This window comes from Hippopotamus amphibius, chromosome 7 (genome assembly GCF_030028045.1).
Source record: "Hippopotamus amphibius kiboko isolate mHipAmp2 chromosome 7, mHipAmp2.hap2, whole genome shotgun sequence".
Lineage (NCBI taxonomy): Eukaryota > Metazoa > Chordata > Mammalia > Artiodactyla > Hippopotamidae > Hippopotamus > Hippopotamus amphibius.
Window position 1 is genome coordinate 420,170 of NC_080192.1, and position 24,521 is coordinate 444,690.

The 24,521-nt window shown below is 56.9% G+C and overlaps 1 protein-coding gene across 36 annotated transcripts; it reads left to right on the forward strand.

The window, feature by feature from the left end:
- Positions 1-49: 49 nt before the first annotated feature.
- DENND6B (DENN domain containing 6B) lies at positions 50-24,363 on the forward strand. 36 transcript variants are annotated; one of them, XM_057741408.1, is made up of 21 exons: positions 11,732-11,866; positions 12,051-14,084; positions 16,676-16,714; positions 16,784-16,826; positions 17,452-17,523; positions 17,948-18,028; positions 18,490-18,643; positions 18,758-18,837; positions 18,918-18,980; positions 19,272-19,327; positions 19,871-19,993; positions 20,072-20,167; positions 20,263-20,357; positions 20,463-20,528; positions 20,647-20,711; positions 20,809-20,898; positions 20,981-21,034; positions 21,369-21,478; positions 21,583-21,685; positions 21,782-21,856; positions 21,937-24,363. In XM_057741408.1, the coding sequence occupies exons 2-21, from the start codon at positions 13,684-13,686 to the stop codon at positions 22,057-22,059; spliced, it is 1,989 nt and encodes a 662-aa protein (XP_057597391.1). In that variant the 5' UTR covers positions 11,732-11,866; positions 12,051-13,683; the 3' UTR covers positions 22,060-24,363. The 36 variants fall into 36 exon arrangements, 34 of the variants coding, with proteins under 34 accessions (XP_057597392.1, XP_057597393.1, XP_057597394.1 ...); XM_057741413.1 differs by lacking the exon at positions 12,051-14,084 and having other exon boundaries at positions 11,465-11,866; positions 17,411-17,523; positions 18,538-18,643; XM_057741402.1 differs by having other exon boundaries at positions 21,583-21,856.
- Positions 24,364-24,521: the final 158 nt, after the last annotated feature.

Genomic DNA, 24,521 nt, shown 5'->3' on the forward strand with positions numbered 1-24,521 from the left:
TGGGGGCGGGGCCGGGGAGCCGGGGGCGGGGCCGCGCGCGGGGGCGGCGGACGCGGCTTCCTGTTCCTTGGGTCCCTCCCCGGTATTGCGAAATTTCTGCGCGAGCCTAAGCAGCTTGTGAGGGGATAAGGCAGTTGCGGTGGTAAATTTTCTAACGCAACGTCAGCAGCAGAACAGCCCCTCCGGAGGCCTGAAACGATTTGAGGGTCACACATCTGGGGCAGGAGTTTCCAGGCTCCCTGGGAGCCGTCTTCGAAGGCTGAAGGCCTCTGCGACTGGGGCAGCTGGGTGTCCCCTGACTTCCTTGGGCACGCGGCGTGGACACGGCCGGAGCAAGAGTGAGCGGTGGTCCGCTCGCCATGTGCCACGCGCAGCCCCCTCTGCATCCTCTCTGCTGCCCGGACTGGGAGCGTCGGAGCAGCAGCCCCCGCGCCATGGTTTTTCCAGGTGCCGCACAGGTTCTAGTGACACACGTGCCCATTTGGCACTTGTTGGAGTTGTTCGACTCAATCAAACTAATCTCTAAAATGAGAATTGTTACTTCAAGTAGCAGCGTGAACTACGGGAAACGTTGGAAAAAGAAATCGAACACTTAAGGAACAGCTAACACTCTCGCCAGTCCCCACGGGACCGCCTCTCAGCTGCGAACGCACGCGGTCCTCGGCGGAAGTGGCCCTGCCCCCTCTGCCCCCGGGGCCATGCTGAGCCTTGTCCGCAGAGCGCGCTGGAGAGGGTGCGGGAGCGGGTTTGCCCCCCGGGCTGCTCTGCCAGCGGGAGGCGCCCGCTTCCCTGCGTTCTGGAACATCTTTCCCAGGTACACTGCAGGGCAGATTTCTGGCAAGTTCTGTAGGGTGAACTTTTCAGGAAGTGGGGTGAAAAAGCGTCCGCCGTACAACCGAGAGCAGATTACAAGCCCTGCAAGCGAAGACCCGCCCTCTAAGGCTGGAGGTGCGGTGGGCAGGGCTGCAGGAGAGGGGCTCGGGGCCAGGAGGCGCAGTGCTTGAGATGCTCTCACCGGTTGTCTTGCTGTGAGTGCCCGCCACCCTCAGCCTGATCTTGATGCCCTTCTGGGGTCTGCCAGGGCCCCTCTCCTCTCTCACCCCACCCTGGGTTCATCGGCAAAGCCCTCCACTTCTAACTCTAGCCAGCTCTCCACCTGCAGCCCTGGTTCAGGTTCTCTCACCCGACTCACAGCAGCAGCCTCCCAGCAGGCTCCCTGCTTCTATCCAGCCACACGTGCTGGAGGTCAGCTTGCTGGACTCATGATAGCACCCAGTGAAAACAAGTCCAATCCTATCCCTCCCCCCAGGGGCGCCCCTCTCACAACAGAAAGCTAGTCCCTGCTGCCACCCACAAGTCCTACACAATCAGGTCTCTTTTGTGCTCTGCCTCTCGTTCACTTAGCTCCACTCAGGGCACCCTCCTGCCGCAGGCCATTGTCTCTGCATCCTGTCACACCCTCCAGTTGTCCCTGTGCTAACTGACCTCCTACATCTTACTCCATTCTCCTCTTCTCCGTGAGCACCGGCCTCCCTATTTCAGATCTCAAACCTGCATACATGCACGCGTAGACACACACACACGCACATGTACACACATGCACACACAGAGGCACATGCACAACCGCTTTCCCTGCTTGATTTTTCCTCCTGGTATCAGCAGTCAGGGTCCAATGAGCCAATGAGGGGACAGAGACCACACAGTGACTTCAGAGAAAGTTTGGTATAAAAATTACTGATAGGGACTTCCCTGGTGGCACAGTGGTGAAGACTTTGCACTCCCAGTGCATGGGGCCTGGGTTCGAGCCCCAGTCAGGGAACTAGATCCCGCTTGTGTGCTGCAACTAAGGAGCCAGTGAGCCACAACTAAGGAGCCCATGTGCCACAAACAAGGAGCCCGCCGGCTGCATCTGAGACCCAGGGCAACCAAGTAAATAAATTTTTTAAATTACTAACAGGGTTAATTATAAAGGAGTAAAGAACTCTATATTTAAGAAAGGACAAAACATTCCCTGCTAAATGCTTCTCAGATCCAGCTTCACTACTGCAGAGCAGGCAAAGAGAAGTGGATTTGGAACTGAGGCAATAAGTTGAAAATGGGGAGAGTCTGACCTTCTGGAAAGTCAGCTTCTGTATGCAGCCTTTCAGACATATTTGAACTTTTATACAACAACAAAACAATGCTATATTTTCACCTAACAAGGTACATCCATCCTTATTGCAAGTGGAGAAATTCTCACTTTCCCTCAAATGAGCATGCGTACAGCCCAGCAGTCGTTTCTGTCACTGGCTACACTCATCACTCCTCAAATTCTGTCGCTGTCCCACTGCATATTCTCTTATGCTCTTAAAATAGTAAAGTGAATTTCTGACAACTTGTATATTTTGTAAAGTAAATTTATTATTATTCAGTATAATATATATTATTCCATCACATTCAAGTTCTTTTTTGAATTGGAGTAGACTTGCTTTACCATGTTGTGTTAGTTTCTGCTGTACAGCAAAGTGCATCAGTTATGCATATGCATATATCCACTCTTTTTTAGGTTTCCTTCCCATTTAGGTCACCAGAGAGCACCGAGGAGAGTTCCCTGTTCTATACAGTAGGTTCTCATTTGTTATCTATTTTATATATAGTAGTGTCTATTTTTTATATAAATTTATTCATTTATTTATTTATTTAATTGGCTGTGTTGGGTCTTCGTTGCTGCACACGGGCTTTCTCTAGTTGCAGCGAGCAGGGGCTACTCTTCCTTATGGTGCGCAGGCTTCTCATTGAGGTGGCCTCCCTTGCTGCAGAGCACAGGCTCCAGGCACGTGGGCTTCAGTAGTTGTGGCACATGGGATCCATAGTTGTGGCTCGCGGGTTCTAGAGCTCAGGCTCAATAGTTGCGGCGCACGGGCTTAGATGCCCCATTGCATGTGGGATCTTCCTGGGGCAGGGATCAAACCCGTGTCCCCTGCACTGGCAGGCGGATTCTTACCCACTGCGCCACTTAGGAAGTCCTGTAGTGTCTGTTTTTTAAAAATGGAAAGCAGAGAGGAGAAATGGTTAGTTTATAAACTACATGTGCAAATAGAAAATGTGCAAAGCTACTGCAATCCTTGTTTTTGTAATTGATCACAACACGTAGTTGATAGGCATGGCTCTTTAACAGAGTTCTCTTCTAACCTTCCTTGTAGTGTACACAGAACAGCTGGAACAAAGCCAGGCCGCATTCAGTATTTCTGACACAGAAGGCCCAAATAAAATAACATTCTATCACCACAAACACCAAGTGCAAAATTATTCACCAACCAATTAGAAAAAGTACAACTGTGATATGAGCGTGCCTCTGGAGCACAGTCAGAACAGGAGGAACTGCTCTGTCCTGCTCTTCTCTTCAAAAGCCCCAACAGTGCAGCAAGACACAGCTCGGGGCATCAGAAGACGACTTACTCCAGGGGCTTCCCTGGTGGTGCAGTGGTTAAGAATCCACCTGCCAATTCAGGGGACACAGGTTTGATCCTTAGTCTGGGAAGATCTCACATGCCACAGAACAACTAAGCCCGTGTGCCACAATTACTGAGCCTGCTCTCTAGAGCCCATGAGCCACAACTACTGAGCCCACATGCCACAACTACTGAAGCCCGTGTGCCTGGAGCCTGTGCTCCACAACAAGAGAAGCCACTGCAATGAGAAGCCTATGCACTGCAACAAAGAATAGCCCCTACTTGGCACAACTAGAGAAAGCCTGCACAGAGCAATGAAGACCCAAAGCAGCCAATAAATAAAAAAATTTATTTAAAAAAAAAATGATGGTGGGAGAAAAAACGAAGGTGAGATAAAGACATTCCCAGATAAGCAAAACATAAAATTTATTTCTAGGAGATTTACCTTACCAGAAATACTAAAGAAAGTTCTTCAAGCTGAAAGATAATGATGTAAGATGTTCACTCAAATCAACAGTATTGAAGAACCAAATTTAGCAACATGTAAAAAGACTTATCTACCAGGACCAGTTGGGTTTATCCCAAGAATCAAAGTTGGTTTAGCATCCAAAACTCAATGAATGTAATACACTATATTAATAGAATAGAGGATATTAAAAACCACAGGATTGTCATGATAGCTACAGAAAAGGCATTTTACTAAATTTAATACCTATTCATGATACTCTCAACAAGCTAGGACTAGATGGGACATTCCTCAACTTCATAAAAGGTATCTAGGAAAAATCTATAGCTAACATCAAACTTAGTGGTGCAAGATGTAATGCTTTGTAAAGATTGGAGATGAGGCAAGGATGTCTGCATTCACCACCTCAATTCTACACTGTAGGATTCTGCATGCAAGGAGCTTGGAAGGTGCCAATCCATCCTAAGAAGTAAAGGGCTAAACAGACTGAAAAATCAGCAACTCTTCTTGGATCTATAAGAGAAGGGAGGACACAGAGCAAACCACTGCTGCCAAGGTAGGAGAGACAGGCAGGTGAATACAAGTCATCACAGCTTACCAGAGCAAAGATTCAGGAGCAAAACTGGCCTGAGAACTTGTGTGCGCAAGGGGGAGGGTGTCTCCTGAATTGTAATTGATGAATTTCTGGAGGCTCAAAGCCTTTAACTTTGAGAGTTAAAAACTGCAGGGGGACCCAGTCGTAAGGGAGCCCCCACACTACTGTGAGACTTACCCCTGGAGCATGACCAGGTTCCCAAGTGACTATCAGGGCAAAGTCCCCTCCAGCTTTCCGCAGGGGAGGGAAGGAGCCGTCCCCTGGCGTGCCAGAGTGCTCTGCTCTCCTCAGCAGGGCCGCCTCAAGGAAGGCTTGTTAGCCTGGCCCGCTGGGGTGTTACCAGAGCCTGACTGACAGGGACAGGAGGAGCCCAGCTCCAGCCTCCTCTGGGCAGCCTGTCCCCACCAAAGGGAGATAAGAAACAGGAACACTTGTGAAGTTCACAGCTCAGAGGCGCGGCTCAGTAAAGGACTGAGGCCTGATCACAGGACCACAGAAGGTCCACACCCCACCTCCACATTGCTAAGGCCTACTTATAGCAGTTCCTTTTAACTGGTGCATCATGTCTGTCAAGACAACATTACAATGCACGTCAAAAGGCAAAAAACACAATTGGAAGAGAAAGAGCCAGCATCAGAACCAGACGTGGCGGGGATGCTGGGAATTATGAGACTGGGAATTTAAGCAGCTGTGATTAATATGCTAAGGGCTCTCATGGACGAAGTAGACAACACGCAAGGTCAGAAGGGCAACGCAAGCAGAGAGATGGAAATGCTAAGGAAGAAGCAAAAAGTAATGCTAGAAATAAAAACACTGTAGCAGAAATGCAGCCTGCCTTTGATGGGCTTATTAGCAGACTGGCTCAGATTGAGGAAAGAATCTGTCAACTTGAGGATCTCTCTATAGAATATTCAAAAACTGAAAAGTGAAGAGAACAAAGACTGAAAAAGAGCGGAACATCCAAGGAATTTGTTCTACAAAAGGTATAACATTCGCATAATGGGACTATCAGAAAGAAAAGAAACAAGAAATATTTGAAATGATTTCTACATTGCACTAAAGGTTCTAGTCAGTGCAATAAGGCAAAAAAAATTAAAGGCATACAGATTAAAAGGAAGAAACAAAATTGTCTTTATTCATCAGTGACATGATTATCCATTTAGAAAGTCCTAAGGAATCTATCAAAAAAAATCTGCTAGAAATAACAAATTAGTTTAACAAGGTCATAGGATACAATATCAATACACAAACAACAGTTATATTTCTATGCACTAGAAACAATCTGAAAATGGAATTAAGAAAAAAATTCCAGGAAATTCCCTGGCGGTCCAGTGGTTAGGACTCAACACTTTCACTGCCGAGGGCCTGGGTTCAATCCCTGGTCAGGGAGTTGAGATCCCACTTGCCACATGGTGCAGCCAAAAAAAAAAGGAGGGGGAGGAAGAAAAGGACAAAAAATTCCATTCACAACTGCAGCAAAATGAATAAAATACTTACGAATAAATATAACAAAAGAAGTGCATACAGAAAAGAGTCAATGCAGCAGGTTAACAACTTATCAAATAACAAAACAAAGCAAAAAAACAAATAAAACCCCTGCTTACATGGTTAGTCCTTGACTGGCACCTGAGAACCTGGATTTCAGGAAGGTTCCCACCATCCCCGGAAATGATCAGAGTGGCTCTTTGAGCTGAACAACGTGACATGCTGAAATCTGCTTTCTTTCTGGGTGCCTGGAATTTTGTCAGGCACTGACAAATCTGGTCTGCCTATCTGGTCAGCCCTGCCGTGGACTGAACAGTGGCCCCACCTAAAAGATATGTCTACCCAAAACCTGTGAATGTGATCTTTGGAAGAAGGGTCTTTGCAGATGTTATTAAGTTAAGATCTCAAGAGAGATCATCCTGGATCAGCATGGGTCTTAAATCCAATGACAAGAATCCTTCTCAGAAAAGGAGAGGAGACACAGGGAAGAAAGTGCTGTAAAGGCAGAGAGACTGGAGTGATAACCCCACAGGAACCACTGGCAGTGACCAGAAGGTAGCAGAGAGGCCTGAAATGCACTGTCCCTTGGAGCCTCCGTGAGGAACCAACCCTGCTGACACCTTGATTTCAGGCTTCCGGCCTTCTGAACTGTAAGAGAACAAATTTCTGTTGTTTGAAGTCTCCAGGTTTGTATTCGTTTGTTACAGCAGCCTTAGGAAATAAACAGAAGCTCCCAATAAAACCGTGTGAGCTGAATTTCTAATGAATCTCCCTGGTTGGCAACATTTCACACCCATTGTCACAACTCCCTGGGACAATTAAGTTTGTTCAGTGTAATTCTGTGAGGACCCTGGAAGCTGGCACCTGGTCTCCCCCAAACTTAGCCCCATGAGGCTTTTCCCTTTGCTGATTTTACCTTGTACCCTTTTCCTGTAATAAAGCATGGCCATGAAAAGGACTCTATGCTAAGTTCTATGAGACCTCCTACAAATCATCAGATCTGGGGGTGGCCTTGCAACTCCCACGCAATAAAAACTACAAAACACTGGAACTTCCCTGGTGGTCCAGCGGTTAAGGCTCCACGCTCCCAATGCAGGGGTGCTGGGTTCGATCCCTGGTCAGGGAACTAGATCCCACATGCCGCAACTAAAATTCCCACATTCTGCAATGAAGATCCCGCGTGCTGCAACTAAGACCCAGTGCAGCCAAGTAAATAAAAATAAACAAATATTAAAAACAAAACTACAAAACACTGCCAAGAAAAATTAGAGAAAACCTAAGTAAATGGAGAGACATGCTATGTTCATGGAGTAAATGATTCAGTATTGCCAAGATGGCAATTCGCCCCAAACCAGATCAATAGATTCAAAGCATTTTTCAGCAAGTGGTCTTTTTTTTTTTAATAGGAACAGAGAAGCTAATACTAAAATTCACATAGAAATGCAAAGGATCGAGAGAGCCAAAACAGTTTCGAAAAAGAACAAAGTTAGAGGACTCACACTTCTCAATTTCAAAATGTACTATAAAGCTAGAATAATCAAGACAATAGAATTAGCACAAGGATAAGCATATATATCAATAGGTCAGAACAGTAAAAAAGTAAGCCCTCAAAAATATGATCAATTGATTTTTTTTATAAAGGTGCTAAGTCAATTCAATTGGGAAGCAGCAGCATTTTTTTTTTTTTGACCACACTTCACAGCTTGTGGGATCTCAGTTCCCTGAACAGGGATTGAACCGGGGCAGTGGCAGTGAAACCCTGGAATCCTAACCACTATGCCACCAGGGAACTCCCAAGCAATATCTTTTTAAAAAAATGATGCTGGAGGCACTTCCCTAGTGGTCCAGTGATTAAGAATCCACCTTCCAATGCAGGGGATGTGGGTTCAATTGCTGGTCAGGGAACTAAGATCCCACATCCCATGGGGCAACTAAGCTCGTGTGCCACAACTACTGAGCCTGCACTCTCTGGAGCCCGTGTGCGACAACTAGAGAGAGAAGCCCGCTCACTGCAATGAAGAGCCCATGCGCCACAATAAAAGATCCCACATGCTGCAAGGAAGATCCCGCGTGCCACAGCTAAGACCTGACACAGCCAAATAAATAAATAAATAAATAAATAAATAAATATTTTTAAAAATGATACTGGAAAAATTGATTATCCATATGCATAAAATAAAAGTTAAACCCTTACTTCACATCATACACAAAAGTTAATTCCAAATTGATCACAGCCCTAAATCTGAGAGGTGAAATACTTTTAGAAGAAACATAGGAAAAATCATTTGGGTCCAAAAAAGATTCCATAGATATGAGACCATAAACATACTACCAAAAAGAAAAAATATTAATACCTTAGACTTCATCAAAATTAAAAAGTTTTACTCTTCAAAAGACACCACTAAGAAAAATAAAAGACAAGCCACAGACCAGGAAAAAATTTTTAAATCATATGTGTGATAAAGGACTTGATTCTAGAATACACATTTTTAAAAAATCTTACAGCGCTGATAAGACGAACGACCCAATTTAAAAAGAGGCAAAAGATTTAAATAAACATTTCACCAAAGAAGGTAATACAAATGACTTGTGGGCACATGGAAAGATGCTCAACGTCAGTCATCATTAGGGAAATGCTAAATTAACCCACACGAGGTATCACTACACAACCCCTTGGATGGCTACGATTGAAAAGGGTGACAACATCAAATCCTGGCGAGGATACGGAAAAACTGGAACCTTCGTACATTGCTGGTGGTAACATCAAATGGTAAAGGCACTTGGGAAAATAGCTTGAAAGTTTCTTATAAAGTTAAACATAAACTGGACATACAGCCCAACACTTTTACTCCTAGGTATTTACCCAAGAAAAGTTAAGACAGGCGTCCACACAGACTCGCACAGGAATGTACACAGCAGCATTATCCATAACCGGCAAACACCGGACTCGCTCCAAATGTCCGTCAGTTGGCGTGTTGACGCTAATAACATAATAGCCAGTTATTTTACCAGCAAAAGCAAGTTTACTTAGGAATAGCCAGAGAAACTATAAAGCACGACGTGGACACTATAGCCAACCACAAACACACCCTGAAAACAAGAAAAAGGAGCTTGCTTTCACAGGGAAAAGGGGGCAGCTGGCGGGGGGGGGGGGGGCTGTGACAACCAGAGAACACTGGAGGAGCATGGAGGCGTCCCGTTGGTTGCACTAGGACAGTCTCCGATTGGTTGGGATGTCCTTGGGTGGAGGACATCCTGTTGCAGAGAAAGCAGAGGCATCTGTCTTCCTGTTTCTGGTAACTGACGAGGCACGGTGGGCACGAGAGCGCCCCCTACCCGCCTGTCCTGGGCTGCAACCTCAACCAAGGTTACTTTTTTTCTTTTTTTTAATTGGCTGCCTTGTGCCTTCGTTGCTCGGCGGCTTTCTATCTTCACCGCCATGCGCTGGCTTCTTATTGCAGTGGCTTCTCTTGTTGGGGAGCACCAGCTCTAGGCCCGCGGGCTGCAGTAGTTGTGGCGTGTGGGCTCAGCAGTTGTGGCTTGAGGGGTCTAGAGCACAGGCTCAGCAGTTGTGGCGCCCAGACCTAGCTGCTGGGATCTTCCCGGACCAGCACTGGAACCCGTGTCCCCTGAACTGGCAGGCGGATTCTTAATCACTGCGCCACCAGAGAAGCCCGAGGTTTCTTTAAATAATTCCATTAGAATGGATAAAGAAAATGTCATGTATCCAGACAATGAACTACCATTCATATAAAGGAACAAACTACTGATATATACAACATGGATACACTTCGAAAATATTATGCTAGGGCTTCCTAGGTGGCACAGTGGTTGAGAATCCGCCTGTCAATGCAGGGGACACGGGTTCGATCCCTGCTGCAGGAGAATCCCACATGCCGCAGAACAGTTGGGCCCATGCACCACAACTACTGAGCCTGTGCTTTGGAGCCTGTGAGCCACAACTATTGAGCCCATGTGCTGCAACTGCTGAGGCCCACGTGCCTGGAGCCTGTGCTCAGCAACAAGAGAAGCCACAGCGGTGAGAAGCCCGTGCACTGCAACCAAGAGTGGCCCCCACTCACCACAGCTAAAAAGAAAGCCCACGCACAGCAGAAAAGACCCAACACAGCCAATTAAATAAATAAATTTATAAAAAAACAACTAAAAGACATTAAAAAAAAATTATGCTAAGTGCAAGAAACCAGACAGAAAAGGCTACATATTGTATCTATTAGTTTCCTAGGGCTGCTGTAACAAATTACCACAAACGTAGTGGCTTAAAAAAATGCACACTTATTATCTTACAATTCTGGAAGTCAGACACCTGAAATGAGTCTTACGGGGCTTAAATCAAGATGTCAGCAAAACTGCATTCCTTCTGGAGGCTCTAGGGGAGAATCGTTTCCTCGCCTGTTCTAGCTCCTGGAGTCTGCCTCATTCCTTGGTGCATGGCCCCTTCCTCCATCTTCAAAGCCAGCAGTGTGGCAACTACCAGTTTCTCTGATTCCCTTATCACATTGTCTTCACTGCCTCATTTTGGCCCATGGACTATAGGCAGAAGTGCTGTATATATCACTTGTAGGCCAAAGCAGTTCATAGCTAGCAGGCCTCCGTTCATCTCTCCTCCACTGGCAGTGACCCAGGAGACTACTTGTTCCAGAGGTAAGTCAAGGAGAGCCACCTGACTCTCCCACTAGTCCATGCACAGCGAAAAACCTGCTCAAGACTTGGGGGTTGTTACTCCAACCTAGCCTAGCCTAGCCTAACTTCGGAGTGGGGAGCTTTTGTTTAAAAAAAAAAAAAAAAAAAGGTAAAATATACAACGTGTCAGTTAAGTTATCGTCTCAGCTCCAAATTCGCCCTTCCATGATTGGCTGCGTGATGCTGGGGGAACACTGCGGCCACATTTCTAGAGGTAAGGGCTGGTGCCTGGCGCTGCCAAGAGGAATGCTGGAGGGAGACGCGACGTCAGAGAGGGAGAGGGGGCTCGCCCCCCAGCCACACTTCACCGCGGCAGAAGATAAAACGGCACAGGTGGCTCGAACTGTGTGTGTTACACGCAGCGCCTGCTTTCCAGAGGTCTGGGACAGTGTGCAAGGCAGCTCAAGAGGGGCCCAGAAATATTTGGAAAAGCGCTGGACCCAAGAGGCGAGGAGGCGACTGACGCCCAGGCCACTGGAAACAAAGACGCCCCCGTGCTCAGACACGAACCCAGGACGTGACAAGCCCCACAAGAGGCGACCCCCCCGGAGAAATTCCAGGGAGACCGGGAACCGCAGGAATCAGTGTGTGATAGCTGACAGAGTGGGAGCGCAGTCACGACGAAAGGTTCGGAAAGCTGCCCGGGGTAGGTGCCCGCCGGTCTCGACGCCCGCCGGTCTCGACCTCGCGCTTCCCCGCGGCGAGTCCCCAGGGGCCGCGACCCCGCCCTAACCCGACTTCCCCCGGCCTCACGCGCCCGCCGGAAGTCCCTCCTCCAGGCTCGGGGCTGCTCTGTCCCGCGCGGGCCCTTCTCGTTGGTGGGCTCGGGGCCGCTCCGCCGCACGGCACTCCTCCGGCCGCCAGGGGTGTGCGAGCCCGCTTTCTGGCCGTTCCGCTCCGCGACGGCCGCTCGACTGCTCCGCGGCGGGGTCGGGGCGCGCCCAGGCCACCGCCTCCAGTCCGTTCCCCTGGCAACGCCTCCGGCGTTCCCCCGGCAGCGCTTGCCGGTTCTCAGTAGCCGCTGCCATGGACCAGGGGTCCGGTGCCGGGCCCCACCGGGCTCGCGGCCGCCTCGGCATGCCTACGTCCGGGGCGCGGGCTGCGGGGGCGCCCTGGGCACGCTTCTCGGCCTGGCTGGAGTGCGTGTGCGTGGTCACCTTCGACCTGGAGCTGGGCCAGGCGCTGGAGGTGAGAGGGGCAGCGGGCCGGGCGGAGGCCGGGGAGGGCGGGTCCTGCTCTGTCGCCGCCGCCCGGTGTGGCTGCGCATCGCCGAGGGGCGGCGGGAATCCCTCCGCGTGTGAGGTACCCTCGGGCAGACGCCCCAGGTGGCCTCTTCCTCCTCCGAAACCCTGCACCTGTCACCTCCTGAAAGGTGCGCCCCCAAGCAGAGGGAAAAATGTTGCCAAGACCTCCCATTGGGATGGAGGAGAGAGGAACCCTGCACTTCGGATACCGAAAGTGGTACTCTTGACTCTTCCCCCCATAAAAAGCTGCTCCTCTCCCCCCTCGCCTGCCTTCCCGCGCTATGATACCTTCTCGCCTCAGTTCCTCCGGCCAGAATACCAGCGGTCACTCTTGACTCCTCCCATCCCTCCACCCCACATCCCATCCGGGGACAAGGCTGACAGCTCCACCTGCAACAGGGTTCGCAGATTCGTTACCTCTGCTACTGTCCCCCTAAGTCCAATATTTGCGGCTCTCTTCCTTACATCTTTGGACACCCCCTTGTTCACTTAGAATCACATCCAGCCCCGGGAGTCATCTTTCTGTTCACTGACTGCACCTAGCCCACCTAGCCTGGGGTGTTCCCAATGCCGGCAAGACTCTTCCCCACCCCCACCCACATGGGTGTACATGAAAACGGGACAGACTCAGGGAGGAAGGCCTTCCGTAGTTCTGCAGGCCTGGCGCGATGGTCTTCTCGTGCCCTGAAGGCCATGACGCAGACCCTGGCGCTGACCAGGGCAGGGGAGGCTGGGAGGTAGGCTTCAGCACGCTGTCAGCAGAACTTGCTGAGAACCAGGAGGCGGCACATCCCGTGACTGCAGTCAGCTGATAAGGCTGGTTAGCCATCACTGGGAAGCCAGCATCAGGGTGAGGGGGGTGTCTTCCAAGACCTTGCTGAACTCCGCCAGGCTGTGGGACGCCCAAGTCCTAAAAAACAGAAAGGACTGACACTGCCCATGCTCGCTGTGGAGACCCCATTCCACCATACCTGTCCCCTCGTGGCATGCCAAATTGACAGAGGGACCTGAGCCCAAAGAGGTGAGGTGATCTGCCTAGCATCACAGTCCACATTCCTGCTGGTGCCCAAACTGTTCCCAGTATAATCACAAGAGAAGAGAGTCTACTGTTTCCTTAAGGCATTCTCATGTATAATGTTCTAGAACTTCACCACTCAAGCAAGAACTGTTAAAGGCTCCATGTGCTTGGGCTTCTGAACTTTGCTGAGGCTATACAGCTCAGGGAGGGAGTGTTGGGGGGACCCACAGCCCCTCCGAATTGTCAAGTCTGTGCAGGAATCGGGCAGCACAGCCACATGACGCGCGTCAGGTCTGCATCCTGTCTTCTCTCCCCTGGAAATCGTGGGGAAGATCAGGGGTCACTTCAGCTGAATCCACAATCATTCATGGAGCACCTGCTCCGCCCTCGCTTACTCCGGGCTTGGCCTGGCTGAGCACCACAGAGATTCTGACACTGCGCTGGGTGCTGGGACAGGATGGGAGACCCAGGGACTGCCTTCCGGGAGGGAGCTTGTCGATCACAGAGACTCCATGGACAGACGCAACGCAGAGGAAGGAACGGGGCTTGGCCAAACGTTGGAGGATGAGAAGGAGGCAGCCTGACAGGGCAGAGGGGACTGTTTCAGGTAACCCCTCCCCCCAAAAAGCCAGCAAAAGCAAAGGCAAGGAGCCAGCCCTTCACTCACTCAATGAGTCTAGTACCGAGCAACTGCCGGGAGCCAGGCCCCACGGTCCTGGAGCTGGACACGGGCACAGAGCTGAATGCGATGTCAGGGTCCTGCCCACCAGGAGTTTGGGTTCTGTGCTAGAAACGCAGGGAGTAACTGGTTCAGGACCCCCCAGAGCGCACAGGATGTGTGTGGGCAGGGAGGTCCCACCGACGTGGGTGCACAGGAGCCTGCAGACGAGGCAGGGGTCAGACAGGAGGGCGGGCAAGGCTGTGCACCTCCGCTGAGCAGAGGGCCTGGCTCTGCTGCCCTCGGAAACTCTCCTCTCAGCGCCCCCACCGACCCGAGAAGCCCACGCAGCCAGCGGAGGCCGGGGGGCCCAGGCTGCAGGCTCCTCCCCCAGGCGTCCGCGTCCTTCCAGCTGCAGCTCCCGCACTGCCGTCTCAAGACCCTTTCAATCTTCAGAACTACTGAGGGCCCCAAGGAGCTTTTTATGTGAGTCACATCTATCAATGTTTCCTATACTAGAATGTAAAGCTGGGAAAAATTAAAAGTGCTTATGAATCCACTTTTAAAAAAAACAACACATACCACATGTATTAATATATTAATATATAACTATTGATATTTCCACAAAAATAACCACATTTTCAAAAATAAATTCAGTGAGGAGAATGGCATCATCTGACACTTCTGTGTCCCTTTTTAACACCCAGCCAAATGGAAGGCAGCTGGGTCCTCACATCCACTTCAATCAGTGGCCCTTGATGGCCTGTGTCACAGCCTCTGGAAGCTGTGTTGCACACAGTGACAAGAAAAGAGTGAAAAGGGCAGCTTGGCCCTCCGGGCACCTGGGGTACCCACACCACACTTCTGGAAGCACTTTCCCAGAGGGGCCTTCTCAAGCAAGGCGAAGCTCGCTGCCTCTGTCTTCCTTGGCGACCCCCGGGATTCAGGAGCAGCAGCCCCTGCAGAATGGCTCAGGGGAAAGGACAAGACCCCCGTCGTTCCAGGGCTCAGGCGGCGTCGTGTGGCAGACGTCTACCTCTCTCCTCTCCGAGGGCCTGCTCCATTCTCTCCTCACTTGGGTACGGCCTTCCCTCTGGCCTCTGCTCGCAGCTTGGGAACGGTGCACGCGGAGCCTTGGGCATGGTGTGTGGGGCCTGCTCAGATGCTGCGAGGCTCCTGAGCGTAGCACGAAGGGTCCACTGTGGCCCTGCCCCAGCTGCCAGGCACCCGCCTCTTCTCTGCCATCCCGACAAAGACGCGCAGGCGCACGGCCCGCGTGGCCCTGTGCCCCTCCTCTCGTGGAGCCGCCCCACGGACAAGGGCTGTTTGGCTGCTTCTCGGCCCCTCCGTCCTCCTGGTCCTTTCTTCTTGGTGTCTCCTTAGCTGACATCTCATCTCCTCGAGATTTCCACGTGGGGCACCTGTTTCATTATTCTTTAAAGACGTGTTTTCTGGCGTTCCACAAATAAAGGCACCCTTTGGAGATGCTGCCAGTTCAGCTGCAGACACTGCAGGAAGGCAAGGCACACAGGTTTGCTGGTTTCCGGGGCCAATCAAAGTTATGCTTGCACTGGCCTGCAGTCTCCTAAGTGTGCAAGAAATACCATTATATCTAAAAAACTATACACACCTTGATTTCAAAATACTTTCTTGCTGAAAAATGCTATCATCTGAGCTTTCAGTGAGGTGTTATCTATCTTTTTGCAGTAGTACTGTCAGAGGTCACTGATCATAGGCCACTGTAACAAATATAACAGTGAAAAGTTTGAGATGTGAAAATTAGGAGCATGTGATGTAGAGATGCAAAGTGAACAAGTGTTGTTGGAAAAATGGCACCTGTAGGGTTGCTACAAACCTTTAATTTGTAAAAAATGCAACATCCACGAAGCACAATAAAGCCAAGTGTGATAAAACGAGGTGAGTGTACAGTATTCGGTGAGGGTCTGTTCCCTGCCAGGGAGTGCTTGGGACACGGTCCCTGTCCTCGGGACACTTGGTGGCAGCGGAGGAGACAGAATAGGCCCGCAGCAGTGAGCCCAGAGCACAGCACCTCACCACCTGGGGGTTCAGGACACACCCCGGCAGAAGCCTCATTTCAGCCAAAACCCAGGTCCTCCTCCACATGGGAGTTTGGCTGATGAGTGAGGAGGGGCCGCACAGGCAGGCCCTTAGCTCCTGGCCCACCACAGGCTCCCGGCATAGCTGCCTCCTGGGGGAGCCAGCCTGCTGCATCCGGGCTCAGGCCAGGGCAGCAGCGGTGCCCAGGGTGCGCCAGCTCCCCAGGAGACGCGGGGGCCCACAGGCAGGGAGGGATCTGGAGGCTCCCTGCCTTTTTCGTTTCCCGTAAGGAAATCCATTCCGGCCATTCGCCTGCGCACAGGGCTGCGGGCTCCCCCAGAGTGCGGCCTGTCTCCCAGATAGAGCCTGTCCAGCTGGGCACGCTCCCTGGGCACTCCTGGGGCCTGGGTTCTCACTCCTGCAACACTCCCAGCAGGAAGGAGGCTGGAAGCTCCTGGACTCCTGACGAGCAGGGGCTGGAGTGGAGATGCTCAGAGGCAAGGGTGCCAGTATCAGGCGACGTCTGAGTCTAGGTGGGACGAGGAGGCTGGCCAGGCCGTCTGGGAGAGCAGGCCCAGAGGAGCGGCACAGCCTGAGACCCTCTGGCTGGGGGGTGGGGTTCAGAGGGCTGAGAGGGTGCCAGAGGTGGGGGCCCGCAGGCAGGGCCCTGCAGCCACCCTAGGCGAGACAGGAGGCCGTGGGGACAGACCGTCGGGACGTGGAAGCAGGGAGGCCCAGCCAGTCTGGGTGAGTGGCCTTAGGGCGAGGGGTGTGAGAAGGGCCAAGCAAAGGGAAGGATGGAGGCCAGGAGTGGCCTCGTGCTGAGAGGGGCCTGGTGAGGCGGGGGCGGGAGGCTGGAGCCCAGAGGCGAGGCGCAGGGGTCCGCAGGGGGCCGGACGTGGGAGGCGCCCGAGAGTCTGCCGAGGCCAGGAGGTGCGGGGTGTGGGGAAACACACCTGCAGCCCAGCTCCAAGCCTCCGCAGGCAGCCCGTGTCACCAAGTGCTCTGTGTTCCCGCAGCTGGTGTACCCCAGCGACTTCCGGCTCACGGACAAGGAGGTGGGTCCCAGCCCTCTAGGGAGCAGACCTCGCCCGGAGCAGGCCCTCACCCTGTTTCCTGTGTTTCAGAAAAGCAGCATCTGCTACCTGTCCTTCCCCGACTCCCACTCAGGTAGGCCACCCCGTCGCTCCCTGGCCTGGGTGTCGCTCTGGGGCTGTGGGGAGAGGAAGAAGGGGGGACGTGAGGCCACCCAGGAGCCCCTGTGGCCAGACCTGCCCAGCGTGTAAGCACCAGCCCCCCACTGCCCCGGGGAGACACCCAGAGCCCCATGCGCAGCGGCCACGCTCCCCGGTTCACGTGGAAAGGTGGGTCTCTGGGCAGCAGGGTCTGGTCTCCTTCAGCCCAGCAGAGGGGCCACCGGGACTTGGGTGCCCAGCCCGCCTGGTTTTCTGTCCCGGGCAGGCTACGCTGGGGCCACCCTGAGGTCCCACCTGTGCTTGCTCACAGCCCACGCGCTGGGGGGCTGTCGCTGTGCTTCTCTGAGTGCTGAGTCTAAACGCGTAGGTGCAGGGGTTAGGACACGGGCCCTCTGTCAGGAGATGCAGACCCAGAGGGCTAGGTTTTCTGAGGCATTTGCAGGCCAGCCGAGGCCAGCCTCGTGGGGCCCTCCCCCGCTCCCTGCCCCCCCCCTCCCCGAGTGCTGGCGAGAGAGGCTCCAACCCAGACACAGCATGAGGGGGTCACCTGCTTCCCAGGCTGCCTCGGGGACACTCAGTTCAGCTTCCGCATCCGTCAGTGTGGAGGGCAGAGGCGCCCCTGGCACACGGATGACAGGCACTGTGACCGTGGGGCCCCCGCGTCTCTGCAGGTGAGCCGGGCTGCCTCTCCGCCTCTCCTCCCCTCCCCGTCCGGCCAGGGCCAGGCTGGTGTGAGCAGCCCCTTCGAGGCGCCTGGGCAGCCCCAGCCAGCAGGCCTCCGACTGCTGCAAGCTGGGCCTGGCACCCCAGCCTCGGCCAGGGGTGGGCCAGCCACGCGGACTCAGCAGGTCCCAGGAGCTCTTCCTGTGCTCCGTGTGTGCACCAGGGCATGGCTCGGAGTGCGCAGGCCAGTGCACGCCTGTGGGCGCTCCCAGGCCCCTGGACCGCCTGCCCCTGTGTCTGTGGAGATGTCCCTGGAGGGCGGTTGGCCGACCCCGGGGCTGGGGAGAGCGTGCGGCGGCCTGGGGGGGGGGCCGAGGGGGCAGGAGGGAGCGTGAGCAGCGGGCGCGGCCTGGCCAACACCCCTCCTTCCAGAGGGAGCCTGCGCACTACTTTGGCTACGTGTACTTCAGGCAGGTGAAGGACAGCTCGCTGAAGAGGGGCTACTTCCAGAAGGTGAGCTGCTGGCCGCTCTGGGGCGGCCCTGCTGGAAGTCGGGGGGCCGGCAGCCATCGGCAAGGACGGAGGGTCTCGGGGTCCTGAGCCTCCCGGCCCCGCTGCCCCTTCCTCCCAGCCCTGCCCCCGCGCCCTGCCCCTGGCCCGGGTTGTCCCTGCTCCTCCGTGTGGGGGAAGGGGCGCCCTCGTCACACTTTCAAGATTAGGACGACGTCCGTCTTGAACTCAGACACCAAAAGCAAAAAAGCAAACGCTGCCTGAGCCCCGGGGAGACCATCCCCGAACCTGGCCACGTGCGTGTCCCCCTGAAGGACCGGGGCCCAGCCCCACCCTGCAGTCACCGGGGCTTTCTAACCTGGAGTCCCGCGTCAGGCCACTTCTGGGGACAGCCGTCCTGGGAAGGCGGGGGGATGCCCTGCCCTGGGCAACCCTGGATGACCCGGGCCTCAGGGCTCCTACAGGGTCCCCAGGGGCTGGGGCGCCATCTCACCGGCCCTCGGGCCCTGCAGTCTCTGGTGCTGGTGTCCCGCCTGCCCTTCGTCCGGCTGTTCCAGGCGCTGCTGGGCCTGGTCGCCCCCGAGTTCTTCGACAAGCTGGCACCCTGCCTGGAAGCGGGTGAGTGGCCGGCAGGCGCTGCCACGGCTGCCGCTTCACCCGCTGGCGCTCCCGGGGCTCCGGCAGGCGGCTCCCCCCGGACGGGCTGCTTACGCTGCCCGCCTGCGTTCACAGCCTGCAGGGAGATCGACCAGTGGCCGGCGCCCGTGCCGGGGCGGACACTCAACCTGCCTGTCATGGGAGTCGTCCTCCAGGTGCGGCTGGCCGGCTGGGGTGGGATGGCCCGGTGCCTGTCGACACCCACCCCTCCAGCAGCTGCTTCCTTCGTCCCCAGGTACACATCCCATCCCGGGCAGACAGGCCTGAATCCGGTTCTCCAAAGCAGTGCGGCCACGAGGTGGGGGTCCCGCTCCTGGGCCGGTGGCCCCACACCTGCCTCAGCCCTCCTACCTGCCTGGGCCTCCCCACCTCACCTGCTGGGGGCCCTGGGGCTTGGCCAGACGCCAGGCAAAGCCCGGGGCCTGTGTCTCAGGGCAGGGCTGGCTGCCCCCCACCCTCGCCTGTGCTGTGGGGCACGGGGAGGCGCGTGGGTAGGGGCGGCGGCCCCTGGGACTCTCCCGGGATGCCAGCTGCGGCTTGGGGCTTGTGGGGCACCAGCCTCACCTTCCGCCTGACCCCCACCCCCCAGAACCTGCTACCGGCCCCGGTGGTCCTTACCAGCACCCATGAGCTGGACCTGTTCAGGTGAGCCCTGCAGGCCGCCACCTGCTGCCCCGGGAGACGGTGAGTGAGCCCCTGGGGCTCAGGCCCACTGGGGCCGGGGTGCGGGGGCCCCGCCTACCAGGAGCCAGCCCCCGGCCAGTTCTGAGAGGGAGAGTCACTCAGAAGAGGAACCCAGTGCCCCAGCGTCCGCACCCAGCGGGACTGACCCCCACCGGCAGCAGGTCCGGTGCTGGCAGGCAGGTGCAGGGAGGGAGCGGCGGTGTCGGGAGATGCTGCTGGAGGGGGCCCTCTCTGGGAGGGTCGGGGGGGACCCTGCCTTTGGAGACCCTCTGGCCCTGGGCTGGGCCCAGCAGGAGCCAGGGCTGCCAGCTTCAGGCATGGGAGGCGCGGGGCCAGGGAGCACGGGTGGCGGGTCGGAGCCGGGGGGCGCCCCGCACACGCCCTGGGTGTCTTCACAAGGCCTCCCCGCCGTCTCCCCTCGGGGGTGAGGCCCGGCGTCCCCCCAGAGCGGGGCTGCCCAGGCCTGTGGGGGGCAGGCGGTCAGGGCCCCCCACGCCCGCCCAGGTGCTTCCGGCCGGTGCTGGCGCACGTGCAGCTGCTGTGGGAGCTCATGCTGCTGGGGGAGCCGCTGCTGGTCCTGGCACCCTCGCCCGCCGTGTCCTCGGAGATGGTGCTGGCCTTGGCCAGGTGGGTCGGGCCGCCGTGTGAGAGGGGTGGCCCGGCACCAGCCCTGCTCGCTCACGGGCCCCGCGGGCCCCCCCGCAGCTGCCTGCAGCCCCTCAAGTTCTGCTGCGACTACCGCCCCTACTTCACCGTCCACGACAGCGAGTTCAAGGAGTTCTCCACGCGCACGCAGGCCCCGTAAGCGCCCTTCCGCCGCCGCCGCCGCCGCGCTCCGCCAGCCCCCTGCGCTGCCCCTCCTCCCTCCCTCCCTTTCTGTCTCTCTCTCTCTCTAGACCAAACGTGGTCCTGGGAGTCACAAACCCTTTCTTTATCAAAACGCTCCAGCACTGGCCCCACATCCTCCGTGTCGGGGAGCCCAAGATGTCAGGTGAGGCTGTCCCGGCCTCCACCCAGGGGTCCTGGGCACACGGGGCCTTGCGGGGTCTGAACCTGCAGACGCAGAACTGGCCTGGCCACGGGGCGTGTCTCGTAGGGGACCTTCCCAAGCAGGTCAAACTGAAAAAGCCCTCGAGGCTGAAGACCCTGGACACCAAGCCAGGTCTGTGCCCCTCCTCTCCTCCCGGGACCCAGAGACGGGCCTTGGGGTGGGGTGGGGCAGGCAGATGTGCTGGCACCGCCAAAGGGAGGGGAGCGCGCTACCACCCTGCCCTCCCCAGGCCTCTACACCGCGTACACGGCCCACCTCCACCGAGACAAGGCCCTGCTCAGACGGCTGCTTAAGGTACCGCTGGGGGGGGGCACACCAGGGGGCGGGACACTGTGCTCGGCATGTGAAGGGGGCGCAGCCGGGGCGCTGTGGCTCAGCCCTCGCCCCCCAGGGCCTGCAGAAGAAGCGGCCGTCGGACGCGCAGACCGCGGTGCTGAGGCGGCACCTCCTGGAGCTCACGCAGAGCTTCATCATCCCGCTGGTGAGGCCGGGCAGGCGGCGGGCTGGGGCCGGGGCTGGGCCGGAGGGGCGGGCAGCCCGGCCTCACCTGCCCTCTCCCCCAGGAGCACTACATGGCCAGCCTCATGCCCCTGCAGAAGAGCATCGCGCCCTGGAAGGTGTGGTCAGGGAGGGGCTGGGAGGATGGGTCCTGCGCTGATCCTGGGGGGCGGGGAGGTCGTGGGTGTGCCGGAGCCCCCTGGGGCCAGGCCATCCCCACACCTGCTAGGTGGCCCTCACAGGGCAGAGAAGTGGGGGCCACGTGGAGGGGCGCGAGGCCCTCCTCTCTGGGAAGGGCCACCCTGGGATCTGTGCCCAGCGGGTGGGGCTGAGGGTCCTGGGGTGGGCCAGGAGTGTGTCTGGGAAGTGCCCTGCGAGGGTCCTGACCAGCCAAGGTCCGGCGCCCATGAGGTCGTGCCCCCAGCGCCAGGACTCACCCGGCCCCTGTCTCAGACCCCTCCCCAGATCCGCCCCTTCCGCCAGGATGACTTCCTACGCAGCCTGGAGCACGCGGGGCCGCAGCTCACCTGCGTCCTCAAGGGCGACTGGCTGGGCCTCTACAGGTGGGTGGACACGATGCGGGGTCCTGGGGCTTCTGCTGCCGGTGGCCGTGACCACGCTCAACACACAGGCCAGCCCGCGGCGGCTGCCTCTTGCCCCCAAACAGGCGGTTTTTCAAGTCCCCGCATTTTGATGGCTGGTACCGGCAGCGGCACAAGGAGATGGCCCAGAAGCTGGAAGCGCTGCACCTCGAGGCCATCTGCGAGGCGGTGAGGGGGCTGGGCGGGGGAGCGCCGGGCAGGGAGGGCACAGGCCCAGAGGCGGGCGAGGGCCTCGGTCAGGGATGCCCCCTCTCGTCCCCGCAGAACATCGAGATCTGGATGAAGGACAAGTCTGAGGTAGAGGTCGTGGATCTGGTCCTGAAACTCCAGGAGAGGCTGGTGAGATGCCTCCCAGCCCTGCCCGGCCTCAGCCAGCCAGACGTGGAGGTCACCTGCCCCTGACCACCGCTGCCCCGCAGGTTCGAGCACAGGGCCACCAGCTCCCCGTGAAGGAGGCAACGCTGAAGCGGGCGCGGCTGTACATCGAGACGGTCATTGGCTCTCTGCCCAAGGACCTGCAGGTCGTCCTGTGCCCTCCCTAGGATGGGGCCCGTGGTCGGGGGCCTGGGTCTGGCCGAGCTTCCTTCCCGGCAGTCTGGCACGAGCGCCCCCACCCGGACTCCCTGCTGCCTCGGGCCCTGGCCCCCCACCTGGCACCACCATCGTCCCAGCAATAAAGGCAGCATCTGGAACCACAGCCTGGACCCTGACTGTTGGCAGGTCACGCGCTGGCAGAGCTTCACCTCCCCCTGGGCCCCACCTGCCCTCTCCAGGGTCTTAGGCACGGGGGGTGGGCAAGCGGTGAACCCTCGCCAAGGCCACCCACCCCCTCCGGGCGCCCATCTGCCCAAGCCCTACAGGCCCAGCTGTTGCACTTGATAACGTCCTTTAGACCCAGCCGGCTGCCCAGCTCAGGACAGGAGGAGGAGGCGGACAGGCAGACCCTTCTCGTCACGCAGCCCTCCCCGTCCCACCGCCTGTCTCGCCTGGGGCTGGGGGGACCTCGCCTACAGTCGTCTCTTGGGAGGGGAGAAGCCGCTTCGCCGGAAGAGAGCTCTGCCCCGTGGTTTGCTGGGAGGCTGCTCGGGCTGGGGGCTGCCAGGCGGGCCCCGGGCCTTGTCTCGTTTCCGCTGCAGGGACACCCCACCGGCACCTTCTCTGTTTGCTCTGCCCCGCACTGCTGCTCGGCTCACAGGCACTCGCGTTGCCCCCCCGTGTCCATCTGCCCCCACGGGACTCTAGCCTGACCAGGCCCCTCTGGCCAGAGCCCTCCTCAGCCACCGCAGCCTTGGGGCACCAAGCTCCTTGGCACGGAGTGAAAGGTCCTCGGAAGTAATCCACACCCCCGTGTGACACCTTGTGACACCGGGCCCAGTGGTCACCAGTGCTGTCACCAGCATGGTCAGCTCAGCACAGAGGGACAGCGCTGGCAGCGAGGCAGGGGGCGGGGAGGAGGCAGGCGTGGACCCAGAGCTGCAGGCCTCCGGTAGGCCCCGCCATACCCAACCCCAGGTGCCTCCCCTGAGGGGCAAGGCCATGTAGATGCCCGCGCGGCCTCAGCGGCTCCCTGAGCGGAGTCCTGGCTGAGCACGGTGGTGTGGGGTGCGGGCCAAACGGGGGCAAGCTCTTCTCTCCTGAAGCCGCACGGCCTGTGCGCCAGGATGCAGCGTGCCGCCGCCACTCCTCCCAAGCGGGGTCTGGTGGAGTCGCCAGACGCCAGCAAGCACGGGCCTCAGAGCTGCCCGTGTCCGCTTGTCAGGCCCCGACCACAGCAGAGGACAGCCTGGTGCCTCCCCGGCCTGCAGACAGCTGAGCCCAGCCTGGTGCGTGACTGCAGTCAGAGGACAGAGTAGAGGCAGCAGAGGGAGAGACAAGCTGGAGGCCCTCGAGTGAGGGAGGACCCGGTGGCCCCAGTGCTGCTTTGGACAGCCTTGCCCTGCCGTCTGGCCTGGAGGGGTGGCGCAGGGGCCGTGAGGGCTGTGCCCCAGCCATCACGCCAGCACACTGCACGGTGCCCTCCCTCAGCGTCCTGAGGGTGACTGCAGGTGATGGAGGGCTGCAGGGGAGAGGCTGCCAGGCAGCTGCCAGGAGGCCTCCTCGAAGCCCCCAGGGATTTTTGCCTCCGTCCGTCCAGGAAGGCACAACCAGATTCCCCTGAATCCCTGCATCCTCCCTCGAGGACTCTGGTTGAATCCACGCAGCAGCCCCTCACTGCGGCTTGTCCTCAGGAACACTGGAGCAGGGGGTGTGGGGGGAGGGACACCTGGCAGGGTGGGCAACAATGCCCAGGGTGGGATCCAAAGCTGAAGGGTAGCCGCGGGAGGAGTCCCTCCCCTGGAGTGCCTGGCGCTGTGGAGGGGCCCTCCTCCTCACAGCCCGAACCCCTGCACAAACGAGGCCTCTGGGTACAGCGTAGCCTGGGGGTGGGGGAACTCCATCCTCTCCCCCAGAAGCCCCTGGGGTTCCCTCCCAGGATCAGGTCAGCTCTGGCTGGGCTAAGCCTCTGTCTCCCCACCAGGCTGGGGACAGGCACTGAGGAGGCAGGAAAGGGAGGGGTGGGAGGGTCAGAAGAGACAGACCCACCCCCTACCAGAGCCCCGCGGACATTTGGGCCTGGATGGGCAGGAACTAGTGGTCTCAGAGGGCTCTGTGGTCGGCCAGTCTGTGAGGCCGACTGCTCGGCGGGGTTGTGTGTGGGCATGGTGGCTGGGGATGGGGATGGGACCGCAGTGGGCTGATCCGGGGACAGGAAGGACAGTCTTCACCCCCAAGCTTCCTGCACTCTATTTAAAGACTCCCTTTTAGTCTGGGATGGTGGCCTTCCCACATGTTTGGTATTAAAATGTCCTGTGACACAATGCTTGTCTTTTAACTTCCTTTTTTGATAAAAAGGTGGCATCCCTATCAGATCTTGGTAACTTTAGGGTCCTCTTGGTGGGGTGTTGGGTGGGCCCTGGTGTGGATGGGTTTAGGGCTAAAGGGGTGAAGACGTGGCCTGGCTGGT

Excerpts from the sequence above, each read along its gene's own strand:
- DENND6B (XM_057741379.1), top strand. The coding sequence starts at position 13,684 with ATGCGATGTCAGGGTCCTGCCCACCAGGAGTTTGGGTTCTGTGCTAGA. Across the intron at positions 20,358-20,462 it reads CGGGGAGCCCAAGATGTCAG|GGGACCTTCCCAAGCAGGTC; the intron begins GTGAGGCTGTCC and ends CGTGTCTCGTAG. Across the intron at positions 21,479-21,546 it reads GACTGGCTGGGCCTCTACAG|GCCAGCCCGCGGCGGCTGCC; the intron begins GTGGGTGGACAC and ends CTCAACACACAG.